The sequence below is a fragment of the Leptidea sinapis genome, chromosome 27 (assembly GCF_905404315.1).
Source record: "Leptidea sinapis chromosome 27, ilLepSina1.1, whole genome shotgun sequence".
In the NCBI taxonomy this organism is placed as follows: Eukaryota; Metazoa; Arthropoda; class Insecta; order Lepidoptera; family Pieridae; genus Leptidea; species Leptidea sinapis.
In genome coordinates, this window is record NC_066291.1 from 1780607 (window position 1) to 1795529 (window position 14923).

The window sequence follows — 14923 nt, forward strand, 5'->3', positions numbered from 1 at the left end:
ATCATATCAAATTACTGTATTGTTCTCGATAAATCCACCAAGTTTGAAAGAAATCTGGCCGTTTAAAGTGGATCAAAATCACGCCCAAAGGAGTCGGTTACAAACAAACATACATACAGGTGAATCTAATAAAAAGCGTGTAAAAAAAATAGCATTACTTATGCTCAACTCGTATTCTACGACTAAAGTGACGTAATATTAAAGTAGCAGAAAGAGTCGGGGTGCGACCGACTACAGTCAGTTAACTGTTTCATAATGAGTGCATCGATTCCACGCTATTTCTGCACATTGAAGCGATCGCGGCGAATGTAATTACCGCTGGTGTAGGAGTTAATGCATCGACCACTCGCAAAAGGTGGTGACCTCATTATTATTAGCGTTTTTTCTGATGAATTAGTATTAACTAGCTAAAACCGATGACATGCTTTCACTTCTTAGTAAGGAAAAAATATATCTGTCTACACCCACGCTTTGAATCCTTTATTAAAGATTCTAAAACAGATAACACTCCTTTGGATGATATTATGGTTACTAGGACTGGCTTTTTAATCTTAGCAGTAAGCTAACTGTTTCATAATTTGACATAGATAATTAATATTCTGGGTGTATATAAAGTCTTGTATGTAACTGTTGATAATTAGGTATTAAAACAGTTATGGATACTATTATCACATACTTATTACACAACAGTTGCATAAATAATTATTAATAGGTATAATAATAATAAATCATTTATTTCGGATCAGATCCATATCTCTCTTAGTAATGTTTTACTTAAAAACTAATGTAAGTAGGTAAATAAAAATTATTTAAATTGGTGTGAAACTACATCCACCTTTATAAAAGGGGGTATTCCGACCGATCTGCAAAAACACTCAGGATCTTTGCGCATCTTTTTCATAAAATGGCTGCGAAACCATCAATGGATGCCTCCGCGAACATCCCTGATGAACTGCAACGCCATGGTACCCCAGCAGTACCGTGAGTGCATTATTATATTCCACAAGTGAATCTGTATCTCCATGTAATCAACCCACAGGCTTCAAGGGCACAGGTGTAGAAAGATTTGCAATATACTTTAAATAGTGTAATCTTTGCTGATATCGTACACTGTGCAAAGCTCTGAGCCAGCATGTTACAGCGAACAGCCAGTTCCCTATAGATGTCGACATTATCACTTATCATATCAAACAATGGCGTTTTATACATATAGACAAATCAGGTCGTATAAAAACAAAGTCGAAATATGAAACACCCCAAAAATTTCACCGTAATAAGGTTCGACTGCTGTAGCTATACATTGCCGTATGTACTCCAGTTACTTAAAATATTCTTGTTCAATAAGCAGCAATGTAAAACATTTATTTAGTTCAGATTTGATTCGGACAGTTATAGTTTACACCCAACTAAGGGGAAATGAGTGGTTACATTGTCTTTGCCTATGCACTATCAGACTACGAATGAAATGTCATTTCGAGTATATGTGCAGGTATAGAAATATCAAAATAGTTTTAAATAAGTTTTCAGTTCAATAACTTTGAAATATAAATTAGCATAAATGCTGACCCGGCAAACGTCCGGCCCGCTGATTGTATGAATTTTCATATTATGTAATAAAATATCATTGACTCATTTACTTGCATTTCAGAAATATAGGTTTCTATAAAAATATAGGTTCTAGACGAGTAATCACCAACATATCATATAGTATAACCATCTTCGAAATAAAAATAACTATAATAAACGCTGTATCTTATGGTATAAGTAATATTCCGATCGGTTCAGTTGTTTTCGCAATATAACCGAAGGAAAAAACCGGCTTTACATTTATTAGTATAGACATGATGAATTCTAGTTCCAGACGTGTCGCGACAACGCTAATCTTCACTGTATCGCGACAATGTGTCCAAAACATAAGAATAACTATTCTGAATACTGACTTTGTGGTACTCTGTTGGTATGGATCAACGATGACCATATACAAATTTAATTTGTACCAAAAATCATGGACGATAGGGGACTGGGATCCAGTACACTCTGGTTCCGTCCGAGCTCTGACCAATTGTACCAACCGTTCGAGTGACGCATCGACCGAAATTTTGGTATGTCTTGTTCAACTCTACTTTACAGTTGATAACATGCTCAACCCCAATAATTGCATATTAGAAAATTGACATGAGATTTCGCTCTTCCAAATCTTAACAGTTTTGTTAATTTTAATTGATGTCTCTAATACAAATGATTTAGGTTTTCTTTAGTGTTCATTCCGCCAATATTTGTTTCTAACTTCAGAACACTTATGCAGAAGTGAAGGTCAGGAACATTTAAAAATAACAAACTTGACACCATAGTAGTTTCACTTCCTATATTATACACGAATAAAGATACATTACTTCAACCATTACTAGAGGCAAATTAACGACCAACTTAATGGTACCTGAAGCCATGACTTCTTAAACTTCTATTTATTCACAATATAACTCCAATAACAACCCAACAGAGTTAGCTTAAAAAAGGTGCGAACTTGGTGTCCAATAATGAATGCACGGACAAATAAAAGTTTCACACTAAACAATGTTCTTTGTGAAGCTTTTGCTAACCCAATTTCCTCGGCGAGTGTACATTTTAAAACAATAGCTGCTGAAAAGCTGATATAACTTTTATACCTTACGACATAATTTTCTTTTTGTGAAGTACTAGATAAATAATTCGCTTTGTTTATTAACCTTTTTAGATATAAGTTCACAAAATAGCCTTCGTTAGAGTATTAACATAGGAATCTTCATATACCTGCCATCTTAAATCTGGTAGTAAAGTGTCCATAGGCTTATTTTTATTTTTTTATCCAAACTTCTCTACAAATGATATTTTTGTGTATTATAATTTCAGACGAAGTTTTGCTAGGATATTACATTTAATATAATGTAGTAGCCAAATATGCCTCGGTGTAATCAAAAAAAAAGTTATATTTTATTAAAGACTCCTTTTTGAAAAATCAATAGTTGAATGATAAATTTTGGTTAATTATAAAATTAAAGATACTAATATAAAGGGCGCACTACACTGGACTGAATGTCTATCAAGATAAGTCCCTAACTGAAACAAAAAAAAAAACGATAAAAATAATAATCGTGTCGCTATCGTATCGCATGAAGTAAGAACGAATGTTTTAGCCTAGGGCCCCATTTCTATTGATTACTATTTAATTCGTTGTTAGTGGATACAATTACTAAATTACTCAGTTCCTCCTGTTTACTGGCCCCGCTAATTTATCTAAATTAAATCGATAGGGTACGTTGGTACAGAGCTACGATTGGTATCGTTTTTAGACTTTACTTAATATTCAAGTAATTTACACAACACGATTTGTGCATTTGATTTTAGAGAGTACGGACAGATTTTGACTGGCCACGCAATTATTCGTTTATCGGTTTTATTCTAAGGTGAGTGTGGTTCAAAATTCCTTAATTTTAACACTCGAGTTTTGATAATGAATGCTTATTTGAATATGATTCGCTCGTAATATTTACCAGAGATAATTGTCGTCCGAAGTAATAATAACCAGTGGTAGGCCCTTTTGCACAGGATGCCGGCTAGATTATGGGTACCACAACGGCGCCTATTTCTGCTGTGAAGCAATAATGTGTAAGCAATATTGTGTGAAATTACTTTGGAAATGAAACTTAACATCTTATGTCTCAAGGTGACGAGCGCAATTGTAGTGCCGCTCAAAAATGTTGGGTTTTTCAATAATCCTGAGTGGCACTGCATTATAATGGCAGGGCGTATCAATTACCATCAGCTGAACGTCCTGTTCGTTTCATATGTAGACAATAAAGTGTATCTGAGTCACTTTTGTAGATTTTACAGTTCTTGAATTTTGTGTGATTTTTTTTTTACAATACTTACACATAGCATTATTATAAATCAAAAAATATTTAACAACTCAACGCTTAACGTTGCTTTATGACACTTTATATGTTAATTTAATATTTATAGATTAATTATATTAATAACACATTTCGGATCTTTTGAATATTTTATTTTTTATATCGATACAACTATAATGTTTTGGTTAATAAATCGAAAAGATATTTAGTCCTAACGTTGAATTCTAAAACAATAATTATTATAGTTATTCAGTGAAAATTGGACCAAATCGATCAAAATTGCTGTGTTTAGGCATCAAAGATACCGCCACAATAACCGCATTCTCATGTCGAACTAAATTAATTAATTAAATAATTAAAACCCATTACAAATAATAAAGGCTGCCGATAAAATTTAACGAATCGATAAGAGATTTAGACCGAGAGCTAACGACTTTTACTTACGCATCGTTACCAATTATTAGATCATCTTTTCTGAACTCCAAAAAGACGTTGTTGCATGTTCAAATTATTAGTAAATTACATAAATACATAATTAAATTTCATGTATTTCGACATACAAAAGGAAAGCCTACTTGTATTTTAAGTATCATGATTTTCATACATTTTAAATTACAAAATAATTCCATAAAAATTTGTGCTGAAATTATTTATTTCTTAATATGTGATTCTTAAATTGGTTTAACCTTGTTTAAAGTTTACTAATAAAAATCGATATGTGTAAATCATGGCTTATTTCTAAATAACATAATATGTCATACACTAAGTTTATTTGTTAAAACATAATAATTATGTAAGAAATAAATATTATAAATAAGTAAAACTAATAGATAATCTTGTAATTCCTCTTATACAAGATATTTATGAACAATCGCACCTTTTAATTATTTGAAAGATGCAAGTCTCTCCAGATCGAGCAAAATACGCACGCATCAATGTTCGTGATTTTTTGTAATATGTTACTAAGGATTAAAAATATGTTAACTCTAAGGGCCTCGTTCACCATGTCCAAGTAAAGCAGTGATTAGTAACTTCTCAATTAACGTTAATTGGAAGCTACATGGTTTGAGTATCTTTTGCCAATTTCACAAGCGAAAATTATGTCTTGAGTAACTACTGATTGGTTAAGTGAGTAATGAATCTATAACACGTCATATTCGTTCAATTTTTCGTCAAACATCACTTGTCAAACGTCATTGCAGATTGTCATTTATGATTTTGTTGAATTTTGAGCGTTCATTTCACTGTTTAGCGCCAGATGTTTGTTCACCTTTGAAACTAGAAAGCATCTGGAAATAATATAATACAGTTTTTGTTATTTAGTGGTAAGTAACCACTAAACGTGTAAATGTGTGAATATCATTTTTATGGATAAAATTAAAAGGGAGAGAAGTGCATACTTTACACGAGAGGGATATTTTGATATTATTAAATAGAAATATGGTGATATCTTCGAATTTAAATATACGCATATATGGTATGTTTGTTCCATGGAAGAATAATCTAACTCGTCCAATTGATGATCAATTAAATCGAATAAATCCATATCTAATAATTTATTTTTATTCTGCTTCTGAAATTCGTTGAAAGATGCATAAAACAACAACTGATAATAACAGTAGGCACATAATATGTATAATGCAACTGTCAAGTAACCGTGCTAATTGGCAGAAGATGCGGCAAGTTAGTTACGGGACAGTTAATCTTAAGATTAGTGTTACTTTAAGGTCGTGAAATTCGCATGTTATGTTACTATTGACTTTACTCAGTGATTAGCTTACTCGATAGTTTAATTGAAGGTGGTGAAAGAGGGCCTAAGGGCTCGAAAAACCCTTCATTGAACCAAGCCTGAATACAGATTATGAAGCATAAAAATGTAATATGACTCTTACGCTATAACAAAGACTTAGGCCGACAAGTCACTCGACAAGTGACATTTCGTTTTGTAATTACTATCGCTCAGAAAACATCGAAATTAACTTCATTATTGTTGCTTTTTATTGCATTTTTAATTGTAATTAATCGAGTAATGAGCTTATATAAGTATTTTGACGTATTAATATAATTTAAATTGCTTGTCTTGCAAGAGTTAAGTGGAACGGAAAATGTTAAAAATTTTCTTTAATTTTTAAAATTTTTATCTATAGGTTTAAGATCGACTTGTATTTTTACTTTTATGCGATTGATTGTTATATAATTGATGTTTTCCGGCATTTAAGTCTAGTTTCCCTTATCATTTTAGGATATTAATGAGTCATTATAGAACATTCTCTTTTGTTTTTCTATCTCATTATGTAGTCTACAGATACGTGAATTTTTTATGTAGACTATTATTCTTGGTCCTATGTTTTTCAAAATATTACGATACAAATAATTTAAGTTTTCTTTACTGTTAATTCCGCCAATATTTGTCTTTAAACAATTCGACACGTGCTACGCCTCTACACGAGGCATCCTCAGGATGTGTTGTCTCGCCAAAATTTGAATCTCAAATCAAGAAAACTCAAATCATTTGTATAATTATGGATTTCCGCAAAGTAACGCCGGCTACTTCAATAAATTTTCTAAAATATTACGAGACTCATTCAAGTAGATTTTTATTTCGCATTATTTTGAGTTAAAATTGGTTGAGTATTTCTATATTTTACTGAAAAATAGGTATTTTTCAGTAAAATATAGAAATACTCAACCAATTTTTTTTCTTCTGGGGATTTGCACACTTGCCATGTCTTCTACCAAGTATTGGGGTATTATGGATTACTACTTTACTTATTACTTTAGCCTATTCTGAATTCATCCCCTTTAGCTAAAGCTAAAAGCTAAAACTAATTGCTAAAGCTTAAGGGGATAAATTCAGATGTTAAAACATTTATTATGTCAGTCATCTGTGGACGTGCAGCCTTATATTTGCCTAATTATCTCTCGCTTCTGGGATTAATAATACAAATTAAATTTGTGGACTCGGGACTCGAACCCCCGACCTCTTAGGTTTCGTCCGAGCGCTCTTACCAACTGAGCCAACCGTTCGAATGACGCGTGGTTCGTAAACCTTGTTATCAAATCAAATCAAATCATCTTTATTTGCAAGATAAGGTAATAATAAGATGTTGTTGGCTTATAATTAACAGGTGCTCTTATCCTAACCGATAAGGCATTATGTCTTGTTCAACTCTCGGATTGTGGCTCCATCTATAGGATTTACTTTACAGTCGCTAACCTGCTCATCCCCAATATTTGCATATTAGGAAATTGACTTGAGATGTCGCTCTTTCAAATCTAAACAATTTGTTATTCGAACGGTTGGCTAAATTGGTAAGAGCGCTCGCACGGAACCCGAGAGGTCACGGGTTCAAGTCCCGCATCATTCATAAATTTTGGTTACAAATTTAGTTTGTAAACAAAATCTTTATTTTTGTGATTGGTTTCCCCAGCGGGTCAAATTCGCATCCCGTTGCTCGAGGCAAACTCAAACAGTACTGGACAACGGTCCTGTCCAAAACCGATTATATTTACAATCTGAATGAAATTCAATTAAACAAAATTATATTACCCAATTTAATTTCGACACTTCAACACTCGAGAGTTTATTATAAAAGGGTTTTTAATTACAGAAGTCCTAGTGAAAAGTCCTTAGAAGGTATTTTAAGGTCAAACTTTCTCTCTTCTACAATTTGAAATTAATTATGATTTACTTGAAGTTCTCAAGTCTGAGGCATACTTTTACGTATGGGTGGTAGTTATTGACTTTCAATAAGTGATTTTAAATTATATTTTGAACAAAAATATTTGAATTTGATAAAATATTGGGTGTCACTTGATCGGAAAGGATTACCTCTGCACTTTTGTTGCTATATAGCTAAATATAAATACTATATGTATATATAATATCATAAAATTTATATCATATCAGGGGCGTGCATTAGTTTTCTAGCAAGGTAGGCACTGTAGATCCAAATAGAAGTAATAGATTAGTCTGACAGTACGACATAAGTTGTATGAAACGCTGTTTGCTTCGAAATGCAATATGTAGACTGCCTACCGTAGGTAACTTTAACTGGTGTTCTACATTTATTTAGGTTCATGATGAGATAGTCACTGCATAATTGCCTGTATGATACGCACGCCCCTGTATCATATATATGTTGACTGCGCTTGTAGGTACTTTATTCAATAATTGGAAATATTTAAATGTTTTTTGTATAATAAATTAGCACTACGCTCATCTATTTCATAGTCCTATTCATAATTCATTAATAATATTCAAATTCATAGCTCATTAAAACATAACGGTACTGCCTTGGGGTTTACTTTTTTTTTAACAAGTTAACAATCATTGTACGAGCAGTTTGTCTGTCAGGTCCGTAAGCTATAAGTTTCATAAGCTGTCAAAGAGCGTGCCTAACTATAGAATAAGAAATAAATTATTAGACTTAACAATTTTTTTTCATGAAAATAAAGGACGATACGAGCAGGACGTGCAGCTGGTGGTAATTGATACACCCTACCCATTACAATACAGTGCCACTCAGGATTCTTGAAAAAACCCAACTATTCTCAGCGGCACTACAATTGCGCTCGTCACCTTGAGACTTAAGATGTGAAGTATGCTATAAAGATTTGCCCAGTAATTTCACTAGCTACGTAGCCCTTCAGACCGTAATGCAATAATGCTTACACATTACTGCTTCACGGCGGAAATAGGCTCCAAATGTTAGTTTTAAGTGAACCCACTTTTGGGTTTTTCTATTCAAAATTTTATTTGTACCAAAACTTTGTAAGTTTAAGAGTCGAAAAAATACGTAATTATACAGTGTGTCCAAGAACTTAACGATAACCTGGCATCGGGAGAAAGGTCCTGTTGTAATGAGCCAGCAAAATAATCAGCTTTAGGAAATAACGGTACAGACTAGATTAAACTAGTTTCTTCTTTCTATCGGCCATTGGACAAACCCGTTCAGCCTAGGCTGCACTAGTTGGGTTTAACATCAATAAGTACACCTTAGGATAAACTGGTTTGGCCTAGTCTATACTAGTTTGCCTCGTGAAAAATCTGGTTTTTTGCCTGTCGCCTAAAGGATGAACTGATTAGGGCTAGGAAAGACAAGTTTGTCGTAAAATCGGCTTTGGCCGGTAACATATATACCACTGAATTATGGTGCTGTATCGGATTATTGATGATGGTTGACATAGAGGTAACACGTGTTAGGTTAAGGTGAACGATGAAAAGTTATTATTGTTTCGTCATATTAAATATTTAGTTAATATTATAAATTTACTTTTGGGGGTGGTATTAAATTGATTCCGAACATATAAAAAGAGAAATAGAAACTAAAATATTATGACTGTACATTGACAGTACATTTATGAAAATTTAGTATACGTTTACAAAAATTGTCACCTTTTTGCTCTTAATAGTGATTTTTATTAGAATAACACTAGAAATAAGGGATTGCTTGTAACTAATTCTAGGAGGTTTCATAAGATACATAATAGCTTTAAAGGTAAATGTATACACTTTTATTATACAGTCCCAGCCACCGTTCAAGCAATATCTATAATAATAAATTTAAATGTTTTATTAAAAAATTGCTCTGTCTTAAATCGTACTACTCCACAGATGAATATCTAAGTGATCCTGGTGAGCCTGGGACTAGATTTTGATTATTTTGTAGCTATAACAAGGACAGTACAATATTATATATTTTATGAAGAAGAGCACAAAAAATAAAGCTGGAAGTTTCTTGCACCGCTTCTTCTCTCTCAGAGCGCCATTTGTTTCAGAAGCGGTAGTAGTGTCTAGTATGTTAGAAATGACATCAGAAAGAAGGAATCAATTTTGAGAAATAAATGCTTCTTTAAATGCAACTCAAAATTTTATAATTTGCCAAAATATAAGCAACCCTAATCATTGAAACGTTAGCATGTGAAATTGTGATTAAGACTCGAAACGCAAATCCGATATTAGGGGATAATTCTGAAGAGGAAACTATTACTGAAACAGTTACGCGACTGTAAGCAGAATTCATTAAAAATACAAACTCGAAAGTCGAAACAAATTATTTCATCCAACTTGGCGTTTCGTAGAATTTTCACGCGATTACATTGTTATTTGTCGATTTTGTTATTTACATGTTCGTTTAAATTTAACAGGTTTTTCAAAAGCGACAAGGAACAACTGTGGCCAAATATAGAACTAAATCTATGACATAAACATCAATTAACCTCAATTTATTGTCACATTGATACTATAATTTTGCGAATCGTTTTAAGTGATAACTTGTCTATAATACCACAGAGTAGGAATGTATATTTACATATTAAATAAAACCAATATATAAGATAATTTATACGACTATAGAGCCTCTTGCAGAAAATGCATTAAAATAGCCAATTTTAGTAGGTACTTTAGTGAGCTTGCAGGCTTCGTCTCACACTCGCAATATGTATGTAGAGGTTAACAGTTCACCTCTTTTTTTTTGACGTGGTTACAGCTCTCTTATTCTATCTAGACGTATAAATTATATAAGACTAATATTATGTATTTTTACGTAATATATTGTATTTAATACGTGCATACTACCATGCTTATTGTACGGTTGTCAGACATGGGCATTGACAGAGCAACTAGCCAACAAAATAAAAATTTGTCAGAATGGAATAGAAAGAAGCACAATAGGAGTAAAAAGAAAGGATCGTGTGAAATTAAAAGCAATTAAAAAGAAGACAAATTTTAAGAATGCATACAAAACATTCAAACAATTAAAATGGAAATGGACAGGTCATATGATAAGAGAAAAGACAGAGAAATGGGCAAGACTAATAACTGAATGGCAACCACTAGATAGCAAAAGAAATAGAGGTAGACAGCCTATGAGATGGGAAGACGACATCAAGAAAATAGCGGGGCAACTATGGACTCGTATAGCAAAATATAGGACAGAATGGAAATCTTTGGAGGAGGCCTTTGTTTGAAGACAAGCTGTACCACAGTAAAAACCGTTTGCCGATAGCATTTAGAGGCACTTATTTTACTATTTTAGTACCTAGTATGTAAAATTTGTACAGTAATAAAGGCTTTTTTATTTTATTTTTATTTTATTTATTTATTAATATTATGTATTATATGAATATTACGCTATAATAATAACGCTTTCATGCCATACTACTCAACCACTCATCATGCCAATTGTTATAACAAAATTCCATGAGATTGAAATATGTTGGTTTTATAAATACTTTAATGGTTCTTTCTGGACTCTCTTACATCAGAAATAATTTCATGAATTCCGCTTCTTCTTTTTTGTTCAACCTCTGACAATGTAGCTTTTAACATGTTAATACCGTGTTTTCAATTTAGAAATCCCCCAATGATTAAACTGGAAATAATTGGATAACCTGTCAAATAGTAATTCTATATACGCATTGGTGAGAAGCAAAAAATCCAAAAACTTCTATTTTTTAATAATCGTAAACCAATCCAGCTTGCTCTATACTGAAAGCAGCTTTTGGAAGTGCAACGGAGTCTCAACGAGTTCATTATGGCTACCACCAAGGAAATTATTAGCTTCAGAAGCAGTTGGCCTAGAGAAGAAGCTGTAGTATGGATGCGCAAAGAATACAAAAGTTCGTGGGAAGTCATTTTCTCAGGCCATACAAATTTTAAAAAAATGGACCTATCCAATGTTTGATAGATAGAATGCCACAGGCACACAGTTCGAAATTATGTTAAACTTATAACACTCGTCGTAGGCTTTGTGACTAACAAATTACTAGAATATAGTCTGTAGCATTTCCATAACATCGACTAGAGTAATTAGAAAATAATCCAAAGTAATTCAATTGAAAGTAACATCTAATCGCCGAAAATAATTGGCATTACTGTTTTAAATTGTTCTCGGGCACGTAACACGGGTCAATAAACGTACAGACACGCAAACCGTAATTGTATCTAATTAATTTATAACATGTATTAAACAATTAAGAGTACGGTATCTAGAGGCATTACTATTCGTTATTGAACTAAGCACTTATTCAATTGACTTATCTGTAGACAATTAATGGGCGCGTCTTATCAATCCAAATGTAATTGGTGCTAAGTTTGAGTAATTCGTGGACAATAATTTGGATAGAAATTGTAATCGCTTTCATGAAAATTCCGGAATTAGACAAAGTGTTCCGTAAAAAAGAGACTCTTACACTAAGTTACGGCTTAAGTTATTATTGAGATTAATAGTATAAATAGTGACATTGTAATATTACGGGTACACTACAGTTATATTATAATAAATCTTACCTAGATTTATTATTTATCGCGAATGAGGTTGGCAATGTGAGACGTTGAGCGTTCTGATTGGTAATTTTTTTTTGCACAATTTGCAAAACAATAATGGTAAACATTGGAGCGTATATGCAATTTTTTGTCTGAAATTATTGTAGAAATAGAAGTGAACAAGGGCCGATTCGGTTAGATAACAATTAGTTGATTATACTAATGTAAAACTAAAAAATAATGACTATACAATAAAAACAAGAAACAGATCAATCAGATGCGGCCTCACAAACTTACGAACTAACGAACAGTCAAATAGTCAAAGTATCATTTCCTTACAATATCACTATGGTGTACCCGCGACATTACAATGTCACTGAAATTATGTCTTTAAATTGTAAGAAATGAAGTCAATTGACAATCTACCGTTTATAATTTCACGGCTGTGACAATATACCTGCGATATATTATACAATTTATAATTTACCACCGCTTTGGAAAAGTTGAACTTTAATCATAGTAAGACAAGAAACTTATTGCAACCTTATCGAATCTTAATTAACAGCTCAGTATTTTACAAAATACATAATACAAAAAGTAAAACACTAAAAATAATCGTACATTTCGACTTACGCGGAAGTTGTGAAAACAGAGCTACATAACCATTATAGATATTTAATAATTACCAAAATACACTTGAATTACTTATTTCAACTCATACATTTTACGTATATTACGTTAAATTTGTTAATGTAGGTACATCATCCTGATTGTGTACATCGCTACTGTTTGATCCAAGTTTGTTAGAGACATCACTTATCGATTCTTGTTCCACTAATATAATTATATTTCCCCCCACATGTAACAATTCATCGCTATAATGAAATTACGGAATCGTCTACATTGGCAGACTCTATTCCGGTAGATAAACGATTGCCAATTTGCCAACCCTACCTTCTCTTATTGTAGAAAATTACTAAAGACTATATTCTGATATAATAGTTTATTTTGTTATCAATGCAAGTGAAAAAACTTGTTGCTTAGAAATATTAATCCATGTTTCAATTCACAATTATGATTTTTATCAACTAATGGGAAGACCCAGAAAAATCTTATGAAAAGCCATCTAAATAAGATCTCTGAAAAGTCCCGTTGCCAATGAGTCCCGTTATCCTTGGAGCATATAGTAGTTATAGAGCAAAACCCAACAATAAGGATGATTAAAATATTGTTAAATTTTTTTAAAGTAAGAATTTTATCAACATAATGACCAAATATATAAAAGGTAGGCACTAAAACCATTGCAACAACGAGGTCATCAAATGAAAGACCAAGAGGCCAACTACTCATAATTTAAATCGCTTTTGCAATTAAAATGTCTACTCCAACAGTCGATAATTTGATCTCTTCAAGAGTTACCGCTTAATCTATGAGTTACAATCGTAATAGAGGGGTGTAAGGCAGTAATTTGTCACTGGCAAGCTAAGCTGTGGGGAGCTAGGAGGCATGTCTAGCGCTAATGACATTCCCCATAATTAGGAAGCAACCATCTACTAATTACGTAAATTGCGCACTAAAGCAGGCAATAATTTTTCCGTAATGCAATTTTGTCCAAAGTTTTTTTTTAATTTCTCGAATCACTAATAGATATAAAGTAATCTAGTTCCATTTTAGTGCAATATTTAGATGCATTAGATTAGCTACTGACCGATACTATAGTTATGAAGTGCCAGTAATTATGTGGGCGCCTTATGGTAATTATGCTCAAAGGGAACTGTTGCGGCATTGTTTAAGATAAGCAGCAAATATGCTCAAATAAAGAAAAAATATCTTGAAAAATACCAATAACAAAATTTTATCCTTAACTTACTCTATGATGCACTCCTAATGGATACCGAATAATCGTATTATTATATTAAATAACTATTATTCTCTAGTGAATAAAGAGTATTTATTAATGAATGTTAAAATGTTATTCACAGATCAACCGACAATCAGTCAATCGTCGGGCAACGTGGTAGATGGCATCAATCTAGAAGATATAAAAGAATTCGCTAAGGCTTTCAAATTACGACGGCTTGGTTTAGGGCTCACCCAGACACAAGTTGGGCAAGCTCTTTCTGTTACTGAAGGCCCAGCTTATAGTCAAAGTGCAATCTGCAGGTTAGTAAATTATATTATGTTTTATTTGACAATATTGATAGATAGTAATAAAAATAACGTATTCATATTCTTTTTTATTTTGATAACTAATATTAAAATTATAATAAATAGTTATGAGAGAAAGCTTAATTTTAACTGAGAGTATCAAAAGAGCTAAAATCTATTCATACAATGAAACTGTGAGTTATCTCTGTACATATCTATAATAGATAAAGTGTGCGTTCACATAAAAGGGAATCTATAGCATAATCATGGTGATAAAAATATTTTTTTGAATTTTCGTCTGTTTTCACTGATTTTTTGTAACAATAAAGAAAGAAGAGGTGTTAAATTAAATAATAATGAACGTTGCCGAAGTAACGGGCAAAAACTAGCTAATTATGTTTATTAATAATTATATTCTACATTTCACTAGAAATAATTAAACTTTTAAATAAATATACTTAATAGAGGTACACGCTTGATTGTATTGCTTATTGGATATCTGTTTAGAATTGTGTAAAACGGAAAATTATTTGATTCCAGTAATATTTTACTTTTTATATTGAAGTTTAATTATCAATTTTTTTTTATTAAGTTAAGAGGTGGTTCTCACAACAAA

General features: G+C 32.2%; 1 protein-coding gene across 5 annotated transcripts in view; it reads left to right on the plus strand.

The window, feature by feature from the left end:
* Positions 1-14923, plus strand: part of LOC126972789 (POU domain, class 6, transcription factor 1) — a 190874-nt gene that overhangs the window by 163029 nt on the left and 12922 nt on the right. For all 5 annotated transcript variants that reach the window (XM_050819835.1, XM_050819836.1, XM_050819840.1 and 2 more), the window contains one exon: positions 14142-14322. In XM_050819835.1, the coding sequence (XP_050675792.1) occupies positions 14142-14322 (181 nt within the window). The remainder of the gene's footprint in view (positions 1-14141; positions 14323-14923) is intronic.